The sequence below is a fragment of the Gigantopelta aegis genome, chromosome 9 (genome assembly GCF_016097555.1).
Source record: "Gigantopelta aegis isolate Gae_Host chromosome 9, Gae_host_genome, whole genome shotgun sequence".
Lineage (NCBI taxonomy): Eukaryota > Metazoa > Mollusca > Gastropoda > Neomphalida > Peltospiridae > Gigantopelta > Gigantopelta aegis.
Window position 1 is genome coordinate 76,062,357 of NC_054707.1, and position 14,745 is coordinate 76,077,101.

General features: G+C 35.2%; 1 protein-coding gene across 1 annotated transcript; it reads right to left on the reverse strand.

The window, feature by feature from the left end:
- Window positions 1-192: 192 nt before the first annotated feature.
- Window positions 193-14,063, reverse strand: LOC121382153. Its single transcript, XM_041511665.1, has 12 exons — window positions 13,948-14,063; window positions 11,908-12,411; window positions 10,899-10,990; window positions 10,075-10,208; window positions 8,850-8,936; window positions 6,642-6,698; window positions 5,657-5,777; window positions 5,157-5,271; window positions 3,879-4,002; window positions 2,649-2,828; window positions 1,245-1,994; window positions 193-570 (listed from the first exon to the last, which is right to left on the reverse strand). Exons 2-12 carry the CDS (start codon window positions 12,319-12,321, stop codon window positions 482-484), a joined length of 2,163 nt encoding a protein of 720 aa, XP_041367599.1. The 5' UTR covers window positions 12,322-12,411; window positions 13,948-14,063; the 3' UTR covers window positions 193-481.
- Window positions 14,064-14,745: the final 682 nt, after the last annotated feature.

The window sequence follows — 14,745 nt, forward strand, 5'->3', positions numbered from 1 at the left end:
ATATATATATATATATATATAATATATATATATATATATATATATATATATATATATATATATATATATATAATATATATATATATATATATATATATATATATATATATATATATAGAGAGAGAGAGAGAGAGAGAGAGAGAGAGAGAGAGAGAGAGAGAGAGAGAGAGAGAGACCCCCGCTGTTGCCACTTCATGGGCTACTTTTTTCGATTAACCTCAAGAGATCTTTTATATGCACCATCCCATACACAGGATAGCACATACCACGGCCATTTATGTATCAGTTGTGGTGCACTGGCTGGAGCGAGAAATTAACGAAGATGGAGCATTGTAAGGACAAAGGAAAATGAAATATGTATATTAGTTGTACTGTTAGTAGTAATACGAACTGTCGTTTAGTCATAGATTTATGTTTATGATGCTTTCTGAAATTGGCCCTAGTTCCTTTATGCAGACAAAATATTTAACACATAACAGTGTTACGATCCAGTCTGCTGGTCACTTTGAAGACTGCCGTACTTTGCTAGGTCACTTCCTGCACGTTTTAATATCTCCAGAGCCACATCACCTGCAAAGACATGACAACTTTATTTAGTGGGATCAGTTGACTTTTGTGACACCTAATAGTCTATATGTATTTTTGTGCTGGGGTGTTATTAAAACATTCATTCATTCGTTTGATTAAGAAATTTCATTGCACATATATACATCTATACCTGGGCCCATAATTTAACTCACAACTTAAAAGAGGCCAAATCGAACTGATGGAATTAAAGTAGCTTGCTCTCTGTTTCACTTACAACAGCAGTCAACAAAAATTAAGTTTCACAACTATATATTATGAGTTAACAGCCGGGAGTAAATTCTGGGCATACACTTTAGCTATCTGGGCTGTTTGTCCAGGACAACAGTTTATTGATTTAGTGAGAAATCAGTTTAGCCTTACATCTTACCCACTAAATCTTTACCGAGTGGGAGCTGGTACCAGGATGCGAACCCAGCCTATAGTCCGATGGCTTTACCAAATGCTACACCACCAACGCATGTCAAAGGATCAGTTGGATGTTATTATTAGATCCCCTCGGTGACCCCCACTCACTACCAAAAAAACAATTTTAAGACACAGTAACAAATATGCATCTCTAATGTTTTTTTTGTTTGTTTTTTTACAAAGACAGTATGATGGTTCCAAAATCAGATTTCCAAAAAATATTGCGCCACCGACAGTGGTACAATACTCACTTGCTAACTGTGCCCCACGATCACAGAGCGTTTTGCGTTTTTTATCAACAGCGTCCACTTGTTCCTCCAACTGGAGCATGATGTTCTTAGTGGGTGTGGAGGACCCAATGGGCTCGAGAGACGACACGTTTGACTGGTTAATATTGAACTCTCCTGTCGAAGACGAGGGACAAAGTGCGTTTGCCTGAGCCAATACACGCCGAGCTCTCTCCAACACATTGTCTTCCGACATCCCAGAGTCAGCACTGACGTTGCTCTGTGGACATTTGTCGTTCTCCCCTCCCGACTCCATCTCATCCGTGAAATGCAGACACACCCTCGGAATACACTTGGATGCCGATGAGGCACTCTCCGTGGAATTCAAACTGCTCTCACTCTTAAAGGGCAGAGAACCGAACTGGTTGGTCAGGTTACTGTGCAGCCCCATTTCGCCGCTGGTCAGCTGCAGGCTTCCTGTCTGGTATCCCGTGTCCTGCGTGGTGGAGCTGGGATGGTGCGCTGTGTGGTCGTTTATCTCCATGTCTGTGATGGAATCCCTGCCACTGAATGTCTCGTCGCTGGAACGGTACATCAAGTCGTGGTATAAGTCGAGTTTCATGGGTTTCTCTGCATCAACGGCCGAGATGGAAGAATGGTTCAACAGCGCCTCCATCAACACAAACGGTTGAGGCGACAGTGTTGGACTTGGATATTCACGATCGTTGAAAGCCACAGGGGTCGATTTATCTGCAGAGTAATCTTGGTTGTTATCTGAAAGAAAAAGACCCCCCACATATTTTAGTGTTAACAGTGATGTATGAAGGAACAAACATCAGTTTTTCCAAAATACATTAATGAAAACAAATTCTATTGGATAATCTACACTCTTGACATTTTCTAAACAAGCATTCTGAGAGTATGTCCCCTACAGAACCCAACAATTTTCCGTAATTTGTCAACTGTACATTGCCTGTTTTAGTAACCGCTTTTACTTTTTTCTTCTTTTAATATTAGTTTTTAACCAACATAGAACATTCTGCTTTGTTCTCTGTGCAATTACAATTGTTTCTGGTAAAATATTAAAGTTTGGTGGAACATTTTATGAAGACATTTTCTAGATTTGTTTGGTTTTCATATGCAATTAACCGATATTTGTCTTTATAAAGCTATTCAAATATGCAATATAATTTGTATTGGTTTAATGCTAAAAGGTTCTGTGCAGCCAAATAAAATGCAAATAACTGACTTATGCTATAAACCGATATGCAATAAAGTGGATTTGACTGTATTAGAAACCAAATTTCTGTATTGTTTTAGAAATTTAATAACCTGTGTTTTAATTAACTAGTTAACTGATTTTTTGTTTCAAAAACATGCACAAGATTCACATTCTCAACTATGACCCAAGTTTCACTGATCTAGGACCTTGTAGAAATGAAGATCCCAAGTCTTCGATATGCCCGCTGTGCTGAATTGGCGACATCTTAGGACTAGGTAACAAATGCATGTCATCCACTGGCTGACTGGAAAACAGATTCTGACCAACAGGACTCAAGCTGAATTTTATTATTGGATCGCCTTTTCTGGAAGAATTTGATATTTTACCTGCAATAAAAATTAACAAGTGAAATCAATGCAGTTAACAATTAACACAATAAAGCTTGCATTCCTCCAATGACAAATAAATAAAAGTTACAGACTATTAAAAAATCAAAAACACTGCTTGTTAAAACTAGCTTGGAGCCTAATTCACTAAATTCTCGCAACTTTGCGATCTCGCAGTGCGAATGCTAAAATACTTGCAAAGAGGATGCTTTGTTGTCCAACAGAGTGTAACAGACCGTTGTGAATTAGGCCCCTGAATGGTAAGTTTGTCAGTATGTTATATATCAGAAATCATGCACATAAATCGATTTCCAGGGTTCTTACACCTGAAAAAACACAAAATTCAAGGACATTTCCAGGACTTTTCCAGGACACTTTAAAAAATTTCCAGGGCACGAAATGTTCAATGAATGAATGTTTTTATACCAAACTGTCTGAATTTAGCCAAGTTATGACGACAACAAAAGCAAAGATGCGAAAAAAAACATAAACCATCAAATATTTGGCCTAAATTTCCAGGACATAATGAAATTTAATGCTTTTTCCCAGGCCTGGATTTTAAAATCACAAAATTCAAGGACATTCCAGGATTTCCAGGACACGTAAGAACCCTGTTTTCTATGTAAAAATGGTAATTAAAACTGAGCATGCTACTAGCTGAAAAAACATAATTAAGCTACATTTTCCGTGAACGTATTTGCATGAAGCCACAAATCTGTGTCCATGTTGATCATCTCCATAGCTGTGCTTGTATGCACATCCGTGACGACGTAATGACAGAAAGAAATTTGAAAGGACACAGTAAGAACATCAGTCAATTCAGACTTTCTTCCATATGACATCATTTCTTGTGGCATTCTGCACCTCTGGTATCTATCAAAAACTGGCCAAAAAGCAATTACAAATTTACGTACAAGGATCACAAGGTAATAAACTGATTTATAGAAAAAATTTACATATGAAAACATGGTTTAAGCCTTTGTAGCAAACTATAAACTAGTACTTGAATTAACAATTGTTCTACCAGAGAAAAGAGGAAGAACGACATACTTTCTGTGTGTTTTTTACTAATCGGTGATAACTCTGGTGAAGCTAGAAGATCTGTCTCGGAAGAACGATGAAAATATTTTGTCTGTTCTTTGGAATCACGAATCGGACTGGATGAAAAATGACCCTACAGAAATAAAAATTAGAAACAAAGAAAAGATCTATTATTTTAAGCTAGAAACAAAGTTTTAGTCAGTAATATAAGAGGGCAAAGTACATTTAAGAAATACAGGAAGTACTAGCCTGTTTGCCAGGAAAAAGTCTGACAGTTAAAAAAAAAGAGAACTTTTCTTTTCTGACTGTCAGCATTATCTAGCTTTATTTTTAATTTAGATCTTTCTCTATATCATATTACTAAATTGCTATTTCAATGGATGGTATTTCAAGTAAAGTGTTTATTTTAACAATAATAATGTGCTCTAGACTGACAGACCAGAACATTTTTCATCTTTGCACCCTTGGTAATATACTGGGTGACAATGAACTGCAGAATCACACAGATCATACAAAAATTTAAATACCATTTTTAGATTTAAAGTGACTGACCCTAGTTTTTAAACACTACAATGTATTTTTCACTATTAAAGCCATTTTGGATCATTTAAATTAGCAGTTCTCACATTTTATTTAGCAGTGGTTCTGGTCATTCAGGTTTTTGTGATACCTCAAAATGCATTTTTCATAATTCTAAAAATGCACGTTCGTCTGTGGATTGATGGTTATCGAGACAAGCTCTGGTCTATTTTTGGACAATATTTCCCCATTAAAACATACAGACTTTAGCTTCTCTCTGTTATAACCTTATTCAAATGTGTTGCAGGTTTGTAGATTAACTAAACTTGGTGTTAACTTTCATGGGCTGAAACTAGTGTCTGCATCTTTAATAGATCTAGATACACAATTAGGCTATTATGCTAACATGACATTCACCTCAGCCAAAACTCATCCTAATTTAAAATAAAATTTAAAAAAACTGAATTAATATTCACAATTCTATTGCTGTCTGGTATCTATAATATTATATACAAGGCCATTTTTAACAGTTTCTGATTATTCCGATCTCTTCTCTTTTGATTTGTACTGCCAACTGCCTTCGTTGTACTTGCCCGATGCCGCACTTCACAACTCCGTCGACTACCATACAAACATTGTGCTAAACATTGTGTACAAAGATGAATTCCATAAATACAACTGCAGTGGAAGCTGCCATCTTTTTGTCAATTAATTTCTCTGTTCTCATATCATACTTAAATTCTTAAAAATTACTGAAAGGGAACGAACCGAGTTAGGTGTTTTGTATGGAGTTTGGCCTTCCCACTCCGGTGTGGCCTGACGTGATCCAGCAGGAGATACTTGTGGTGACGTCACACAGAAAGGTGACTGCGTCTGACACACCCTGCAAAAACAAAACAAAGGAGTTTTCTTACTGTCCAGTGGCTTTTATAGTACATGTTCATATGGCTAAAAAGGTAAATATTTACACCAATTCATTAATATTTACAACAATTCATTAAAATTTTACAATAATTCATTAATATTTACAATTCATTGACTTTTTAATTTTTTAAAAACATTTATTAAATTCTTCACCTTTGAAATGCCATTTCTTTTAATATCACAAACACACCATGTTCAAGGCATATGGAGTTAATGTGCTGTCACTAAATATTGTAATTCTAATAAAGTGACAATAAAAACTTAAGATGGGTCTCTTTAATATCCATACCAAGTCTTATTACAGTACTGGTGACTAAATTAATAGTATCATAAGAATTACATACTTGACAGGACTAACAATTGAGCTTGTATCTCCTTGGAAAAACAACTTGCGTCGAAGTGACGACGAACTTAGATCAGCTTGGCTTATCGATTCTTCTTGCTTATCGAAGGTCATAAATTCCCCTGCAATTTAAATGTGTTGTAACATTCAGTTAAAAATAAACTTTTAATGTCAATTTAACATAGTTAGAACTAAACTTTGCAAGAACAAAAATAGTCTTAATAAATTCAACTGTAACAAAAAAAAAAAAAAGCATGTAACTGAGTGGATATCTTTATATAGCAAAAGGGCTAAAGTATATACTTTAAAAAAAAAATCAAACATCTGGCTTTGAATATTTTAGTGTTTTAGGATATGTCACCATACAATGTACAGATGCTAAAACACTGTACATTGTATGGTGACATATGCTAGTGTTAGAAAAAAAAATCAAATTGCATAAAAGAATGGAATAGACATTGGAAAAAGTAGAAATGTAAGTGTCACATTTATTTATTTGCAAAAAAACCATAATATATTGAAAACAAGCATTCTGTGAGTATTGCTAAAACAATATATGTTCTTTACTGTGCCCGACAAATTTCTGTATCTCCGAAGTTCAAGGGTCATAACTATGTGAAAAATGTGTAAATCGCCATGAAAGTTAAACTTGATCTGTAACAGTACATGATAAATATATACATAAAATTCGATCTTAATAATCTTCAGGCACTGAATTTTTTTTTATAGAAGTTCGGAACTAAATTTTTGTATCTCCTAAGTTCAAGTGTCATAACAGTCAAAAATGGATAAATCGTCATAAGAGTCGAACTTGATCTGTAATGGTACACGATAAAGCTAAACATAAAATTTCAGCTCAATATCTGAAAAACTGTATTTGTGACAGACAGACAGACATGAAACATACAGTGCCCTCCGATTGGACCGGTAAGGGAACTAATAAATATAGACCATTAAAACAAATTGCTACACCAAACAAAACTTACCTAGAATACTTTGCAAGTCAAAGTTCATGGGAAGGGTCAGCGTGGTTTGACAAGAAACTAAAAATAAACAGAAAACAAAGAGGACATAACAGGGTGTTTCTTTAAGTGTATCATTACATCAAACAATCAGTCTTCTCAATGATCACGAGAAACAAGCACACTACCGTTTTAAAAAAATAAATTAATGCATGTTTCTAATTATTTTATGCCTGCAATCCATCACATGCAGAATAAAATTTAAAATAACATTTAGCTTAAGTGCACTCTTCAATCATTAAAATTATTTAATTTTATTTACCATTTTTGGACAACCAATAACCTATGTATATTTTCTGCCTGGGTGTGGTTAAACATTCATTCATTCCACCTACCCACTCACACACAGAATGGATGATTTTCCTTGGCCAATTTTGGTAAATTCCCTAAACTCTGTAAAATCACCCACACATGAGAGCTGTAACAGGGCTTCTAGATAATGGTAGCCCCATTCCCAAAGCTACTTATAATCAATGGTGGGCTAGTAAATAACTACCAGTGTTCTCGCTGCTCCATTTAAGCGCCCTGCCCCACTATTCCATTTTGCCGCCCTCCTTTATTTTGAGCACCCCTCTTTATTTTCCAGCAACTATCTCCGCTATTTCCAAATGCACACTTTTTTTCCCACACAAAAAACAACAATCAGTCTGCACACTGGACAACAGCCTCTATTTTGTCCATTATCTGTATCCATTTGTATGTTTGACAGACACAACAAAAGTTATATTTTATGTGAGCATTGAAAACATTTTATTTTTTACGGATTCGGCAATCTCCAATTGAAAAAACCCTCACTTATTTGGTGCCAAATTTGTCACGTGATCAGAACAGTCATTCTGTCTTTTGTTTCCATTAACTATCGTCAGATATTTTGTCCTCAGTTGCAGTTGTAACTGATGATTTTTACTTTCTGTCATTCTGTTTACTCAGCAGTTCTTTATAAAATATTGTAAACTTTTCATTTTGGGGGATATGAACGCTTATAAAAACAACGTAAGTGGTAGTGTTTATCATTAAAAGCATTTATCTTGAGTGCCAAATAATATATACACAGCCTTTACAAAAACAAAACTACTTTTTATCAGCTGGCGATAATATTTTATAAGCGGTGATATCACACCACCCACCACCCCACCCCTCCCCAAAATTAAACGTTTCTATATTTTATTAAGAATTGCTGAATAAACAAATGACGAAGTAAAAATCATCAGTTTTGACTAATTAAATCTGCAACTGAGGATAAAATATCAGACACGAGTTAGTGGACACAAGACAGAATGACCGTTCTGATCACGTGACAAATTTGGTGCCAAATAAGTGGTTTTTCAGTCAGAGATTGCCAAAACGATAAAAATAAAAACATTTTATTGCTAAAATAAAACATAACTTTTATTGTGTGTATCAAACATACAAATGGATACTGGTATGGGATACAACAGAGGCTGTTAAAAATAGTGTTAAATTACGTTACGATCACTGTCATAAGCTACTGAAGTTTTTCATCAGTTGGGCTTTCGTACACAACACTACTGTTTCCTTTGAAGTCCAGTGTGCAGACTGATTGATGTTTTACAGTGTGAAACAAAGTGTGCATTTTGAAATAGCGGAGCTGGGTGTCGTAAATTATAACAGGGTGCCAAAAAATAAAGAGGGGCGTAGAAAAGAAAAAAAATGGGGCCGTCAAACATAAAAAAGGGTAGGCATAACACGAAAGCAAGGAGGCAAAATGCAGTGAGAACGTATATTATACAACAACACAGGGTACGCGCATGACTAGTTCCATCAAGTGGTACTAACTAAACACTCATCAACTCCAACCAGGATCTGAACGTTCGTGTTACATACTGGCAGATAATGTTCATACATTTTGTCGTCGGTGAGGAGTTTTACCAACGGCAGTAATTTTTATCCAGTGGCACAAAATTGCCATCAGTGACGCCCCCAACCAACGGCAGTTTATATGTCAACGACAGCAATTGCCATTATTGCCCCCGTTAAGTTCGAGACCTGTAGTGAATTTTTAATTGTGGCTAGTACATTTTTAAAATCACTGATCCCATGGCTAGTGGAATTTATAAAAATGTGAGAAGCCCTGGCTATAAGCTAAGCAAACAATATCAAGTAATTTTTCTTGTGTGGTAGGCTTAAGCATCTGTTCATACACTGAATTACCATCTTGAGTAAGTCTTTTCTTGACCAGCTCTTTCTGTATGGAGCCTTGAAGGTCCTCGGGACACATGTTTTCTGGACGTTTATAACCTGCAAAAATAAAACGGTCGTTAATAGCAATAATAAAATATTTTAAAAGAGTAATTTATTGGGCTAACATGTCGTCTTTCAAAATCATATCATTCTAACCCACAGCTGAATAACTATCCTGCATTTGACCATTTGCTGGTTTTTGTACTTAAATGAAGTTTCACCAGCCGCATACTACATGCACACTGAATTAGAATATACATCTTTTGCAGTGACACAACTGACTATGATTATCATTTAATTTACATTTTCCAAACAGCTATTTTCTCCATTACTGATCAGATTTTTTTTTTTTTTAAACCTAAACATGTAGCTACATTTTAAACTGTCATCCCCTAAAAAATATTATAATACATTAGAAGCCAGGACCCATATTCACAAAAATTTGTAAATTTACGTCTACGACTAGCACTTACGTGTGCCGTAGATTTACGTTTACGTGCAAGAAGCGCCGTATTCTCAAAGATGGTCGTAAATATAAACGTAACTTAGTTGGACGTAAATCTACGATTTAACATTCTCACTGGAGTAATTAATAAAAATACATTAGAAACGATGGCTACCGGGTAAATAACAAATGCGCAAAACGCAATTTTGTTTGTCGTCTGCTAACAATAACATTGCGAACAGTGAACCATGGCATTTTGGTATTGGTGGGGATCCGCGTTTTGGTACGGACTTGAGGACATTTCTTAAAAAGGAAAAGATAACTCAGGAGAAATTGGCCAAATCGAAAACATCCGTTCGATCATGAACAAAAATATGTTCAATCCGTGGGCGTTCGCCATAGCAAACTGCTTCATTTATTGGAAATGCTGCTAGTTTCCGTAAATAATAGTAAATAACGGCGATCGTGCTTGATTTATTATATGTACACAACTTACGTGCAGCGTTAGTTGCAACCTGAGGCACTCTTATATTTACGTCCAACTTTACACGTAACTTACGTTTTCGTTGTTTCGTGAATAGCTCTTCAGTCGTAGATTTACATTTGTGTAAAACTAGGCTTACGATATTTTGTGAATATGGGTCCAGGGATGTTAATATGTCAAGACAATTATGTATTTGTCTGTTTACTTATATTTCTATATACAATAAATCAAAATCCTATAACATGTATCAAGAAATGACAACACACGGTTCTCTGATCCCGGAGTCGTGGGTGGGCAGTACTTCTTCTTGCCATCACTCCATGGCGACGGGGCAATGAGATGATTGGCAAAGTAGTTCTCTATAGCTCTTTGTGCTCTCTCCTCTATATCGCAGTCAAAGCTAGTAAACAAATAAAAAACAATCAATACTAAAATCAGGAAAGGAACGCAAATAAATTCTAAAGATTTGAACCAGCAGGTGATAAGATGGGGATGCGGGTGAAGTAAAATGGTCTTCAATCAATATTTCAAACCCTGCACAGCAATGTCGTGGAGTTTTAATTCTCCACGGCACTTTTTTTCTTGCGACTATATTCATTTTATTTTTTTAACAGCATGTTTTTTGCCATGGACATTTTCTTAATTGCATGGGTTGATGTTTATTAATAACAAACAAGAGACATTACAGTTTGAACATATCAGGCAAGTACAGTAATAAATCACTTGTCTCGTAAGCTCCAGCTGAGTGATTAGCATTCTACAGGAATGAAGTTGAGTATAGGACGTACATTAACAAAACAAAATTTTTAATAGCAGAAACATAAACTATCCCAACTTACAATAACAACTCAAAGATGTATCAAATACTGAGGCCAACTAGGGTTAAAGCAGCTTCTATTTAAACAACCAGCAGAAGGTGTGTTGTTCCCCTATGTGAAGTGGACTATAAAAAACGCTCCTGTGATAAAATTAAGTAGACGAGCGCGTTCGAGCATCATAGATGTGAAGGACTGAAACAAAACAAAATTCTAGTGTGAGGCTGTTCATTCCAAATATTTGAAAAACACAAATACTAATAATAGCAGTTTACTGTTTTGGCACATTATCCTGATAGAAAGGCATTTCATCTATGTCTGCTGGGTTCAAAGCTGCAATATGTTCAATGTTCCACCGAAAGGTACCCTGAAAGGAAAGAAAAAACCAGAATAAAAGTGTGCTGAATTTGTTGAATAATTATGATATCAATAAATATACTGATATACATATATGTATGCACAAGTCCATGTTAATGTTGACGAACATGTTTTCGTTAATAACTTGATAATAAAACAGTGCTTACTAATATTAATGGTACGGTACTCAAAATGGGTTTTCACAACCTGTTATCAAAGAACCCAAAAACACTTTCCAACAGCTACCCTTGATAAAAAGATACAGATATGGAAAAGTTCTTCCCTTAAAATCCCATGGCCTGTATCTTCTTATTTTAGTTCTGAGTACTTATAATATATAAATTAATAACATTACATACATTGTATATCTTAGCTAAAAATATCCACACACAATTCATTTTCTTATTTTCATTTAAAATCTGAATATTATATCATTCTATGTAAATAAGCATTGTGAAAGTACTGCTAAAGCAATACATTTTCTCCACAGCTACAAGGCACAATATATTTTTTGGTATTTCCTAACTTTAAGGGTCACTACTAAAAAAAAAAGGGGGGCCCAATAAACATGAAAATCAAATTTAATATATTTAACTCTATATGATAAAGATATACACAAAATGTCATCTCAGTACCTTGAGGCATGGTGAAAAAACGGAAAACTATATGACAAGAGACAGATCTATGGAGACAAAAACATCTGGTCGAATCAGTAGAGGATTAATAACATCTGACAGGCTTGACAAATTTACAGAATTATCTACTAAACTTCAAAAATAGCAAAAACCCAGTTTTATTTTATAATAAAACATCAATTATTACATTAAACTATTTTGCCAAAATTAAAATAAAATTCAGCAATTGTTTCTAAAATTTGTAATTGCCAAAATTTGTTCCTGCATCAGACCACAGCAGTAATTGAATTACCCCATCGTCGCTGCCCGGAGTTGATGTCACAGTGAATAAGCCGGGGCTGCATGACGGCAAGTGCAGTCTTTCGTTGGTGTCGAACGGATTGACAACCATGCCATGTGGCGTGGTGTACACACACTCCACGTGATGGTGCCTGCTGCACTTTGGAGTTTTCGGATTCGACAGTGGGGCACTTCGGATGGGAGTCTTGAATACTGGACTGTTCGCCGATGAATGCTGCATCGACAACATGGGAGTACCCGAATACCCTTTGCTGCATGGGCTGGACAAAACATGTCGCAAGTAAACATCAGACTTGAGGCTCTGCATGGGGTTGCAGAACCTGGCTTGAGTCGAGCCGTTGTTGGGACTTCCATGAACCGGACTGCTTGCCACCATCGTTACTGAATCCGCCACAGCCGAATCCATAATATTATCTGGGACACCTTTTATTTATTTATTTAATGTTTTCACTTATTATATAACCACATTGTTTGATTACAGCCCAACATCAAAGTCCTGAAAATGGAAAACAATATTTTTAATCTTTAATGATGATATTAATGTGTTAATCTGAATTAATGCTTTAAGACTAAAAGTAAAAGCTGATTCTGAAACGGAGTGACTATTAGAAGACATTGTGAATTTTTAGTACTGCAGGGTTTCTGCCAGAGGGTAAAACGGGTATGGCACCATACCCAAAAAACTTTTTGCAGATTTTTTTTTTTAATTTAACCTTTTGACAAAATTAATTACTTTAATCATTACTGTATGATTTTCTTATTAATCTTAATCCTAACCCTAATTTTAACCCATTTTCTTTCTTGGGGGAGGCCCACTATACCCTGTATTGCCTGTGGTTGCATTCAATTCCATAGTGCCATACCCAAAAAATTCTTTCTGGCAGAAACACTGAGTAGCAACTGATTCCAGATTGCTTCATTGATTTCATGCCTTGTAATTCACAACAAACAACAAATTTTTTCTACTTCTTTCCTCTCCTAAAAATGTACTGTACGTGTATAAAATATTTGATTTTGCAATTTTGAGCTTCTTTTTTTTCAGAATTTCGTTCTAATTGCATTCCTAAAAATAATATGACTCAAGCGAAAGTGTTTTTTTGTCAAATGAGGAACACAATATTTTGTTCCAGTAGGATTGAAATTAAGGTTGACGACAGTCACTTTTCAGACAATTTTGTTGTAATAGTCACCTAACAGGCAACAAGGTTGTAGACTTAAACGTAAAGTCCGAAACAAAATGTGGACAACTACAATAAATTGCTCCTACCTTTATTTTTCGTTAGATTTTACCCACATTTTGTCCAGTCAGAAATCTTGAAAAAACTATTACAATGGCATGGATTCCACATACTAGATGATAACCATGTCACCTGTATCGACTTCGCTGAGATCACATAGGGCAAAAAGCATGTAATCACATATATTGCACATAACATATACATATAAATGGTGTTTATGGTTGATAAAGGGTTACAAATTGATAACCTATATATCTGATTTGCAACTAGAGTCACGTAAACAAATTTATTCATCATTCACAAACATAAAAATTAGGGCGAAACAACCCTGTTTAGAGGGCAAAAGAATGGTATCTGGAGTGTGGGGGGATTAATTGTTTTAGTAAGGGAGCTGGTAACTATTAGTGTGTACACTTCCAGTTCCACTTTTTTCAAAAATATATTTGTTTGTGTAAAAAAAAAACATCTTTAACTCCTGCCTCCTGGAGATTGGAAATTGCAGTAAATAAGCCCTCTCCCCATCCCCACCGTAATTATTATTCAGTTTAAATGCTGTGCACCGAAAATAGGAGATATAAGCTCTAAAAATCTAATTTTTACATCACAAACATATTCAAAGCATCAACTGTACTTTGTAATATAAAAAGCCATGCCTTAAAATAATGAAGTTAAATTGAAATAGTTTAATCAAATTACTGTTGTGAGCGTTTTAAATAAATAATATGATACAAAAATGTAACCCTTGGTGAAAGAAAGAGTCTACAAAAACACGTTTGAAATAATTTGATGTTTACCATTTACATCATTATGACAGCGAGATGTGTCTAAACACGTCTTAGTAGCCTTAGTTAAAAATACTGGTAGTTCGAACTGGCGCATTTAGTTGACAGGCCAATGAGCAACACTTCCGGTTATACAGAGGAAAAAAGAGAAAGAAGGGTAATAAAGGGGGTACTCGATTGGACGGTCCGAATTCAGGAGAACTATCCTTATGTTGGTTGTTGAACATTTATATTGGTTGCATGGTACAAAAAAAAGAGAGTTCCGTGTCAATGTTCGAGGTGTATCTCAAATATCTACAGAGTAAAAACAGCTGTGGCTGTGATTGGTAGTAACATGCGACATTGATTATTTTCGCAAAGGGCTGGTAACCAGTCAATTCGTACCATAGTGGGATAGTCATTTCGTACCTAATTTTACCATTTCGTACTCAAGTCATTTCGTACCCTGGTCATTTCGTACCATAGTTATTTGGTCATTTCGTACCATAGTCATTTCGTACCATGGTTATTTCGTACCATGTCTGTTTGGTCATTTCGTACCTTAGTCATTTCGTACCTCAATCATTTATTGTGCAGCTTAGTTGACTGATAGATAGTAAAATGTCGAATTACTGATTTAAAAAATAAACATTACGCTAATGCAGCTATATTGAAGCCCACCTTAAGAAATAAATAAACAAACAAACAAATAACAAGAAAAAGATGATATTTTACTTTTATTACTTTTATCTTCAAACGTTTCCGTTCATCGTTATATTAATTACGAACGAGCACTTTGTGTTAGAATAACATATTAAGATCTTCTAAGAA

Coding starts and splice junctions, on each gene's coding strand:
- LOC121382153 (XM_041511665.1), bottom strand. CDS start 12,321: ATGGATTCGGCTGTGGCGGATTCAGTAACGATGGTGGCAAGCAGTCCG. Junction 8,937..10,074: donor GACTCCGGGATCAGAGAACC/GTGTGTTGTCAT, acceptor TTATTTTTGCAG/GTTATAAACGTCCAGAAAAC. Junction 1,995..2,648: donor GGGATCTTCATTTCTACAAG/GTCCTAGATCAG, acceptor TTTTTCTTTCAG/ATAACAACCAAGATTACTCT.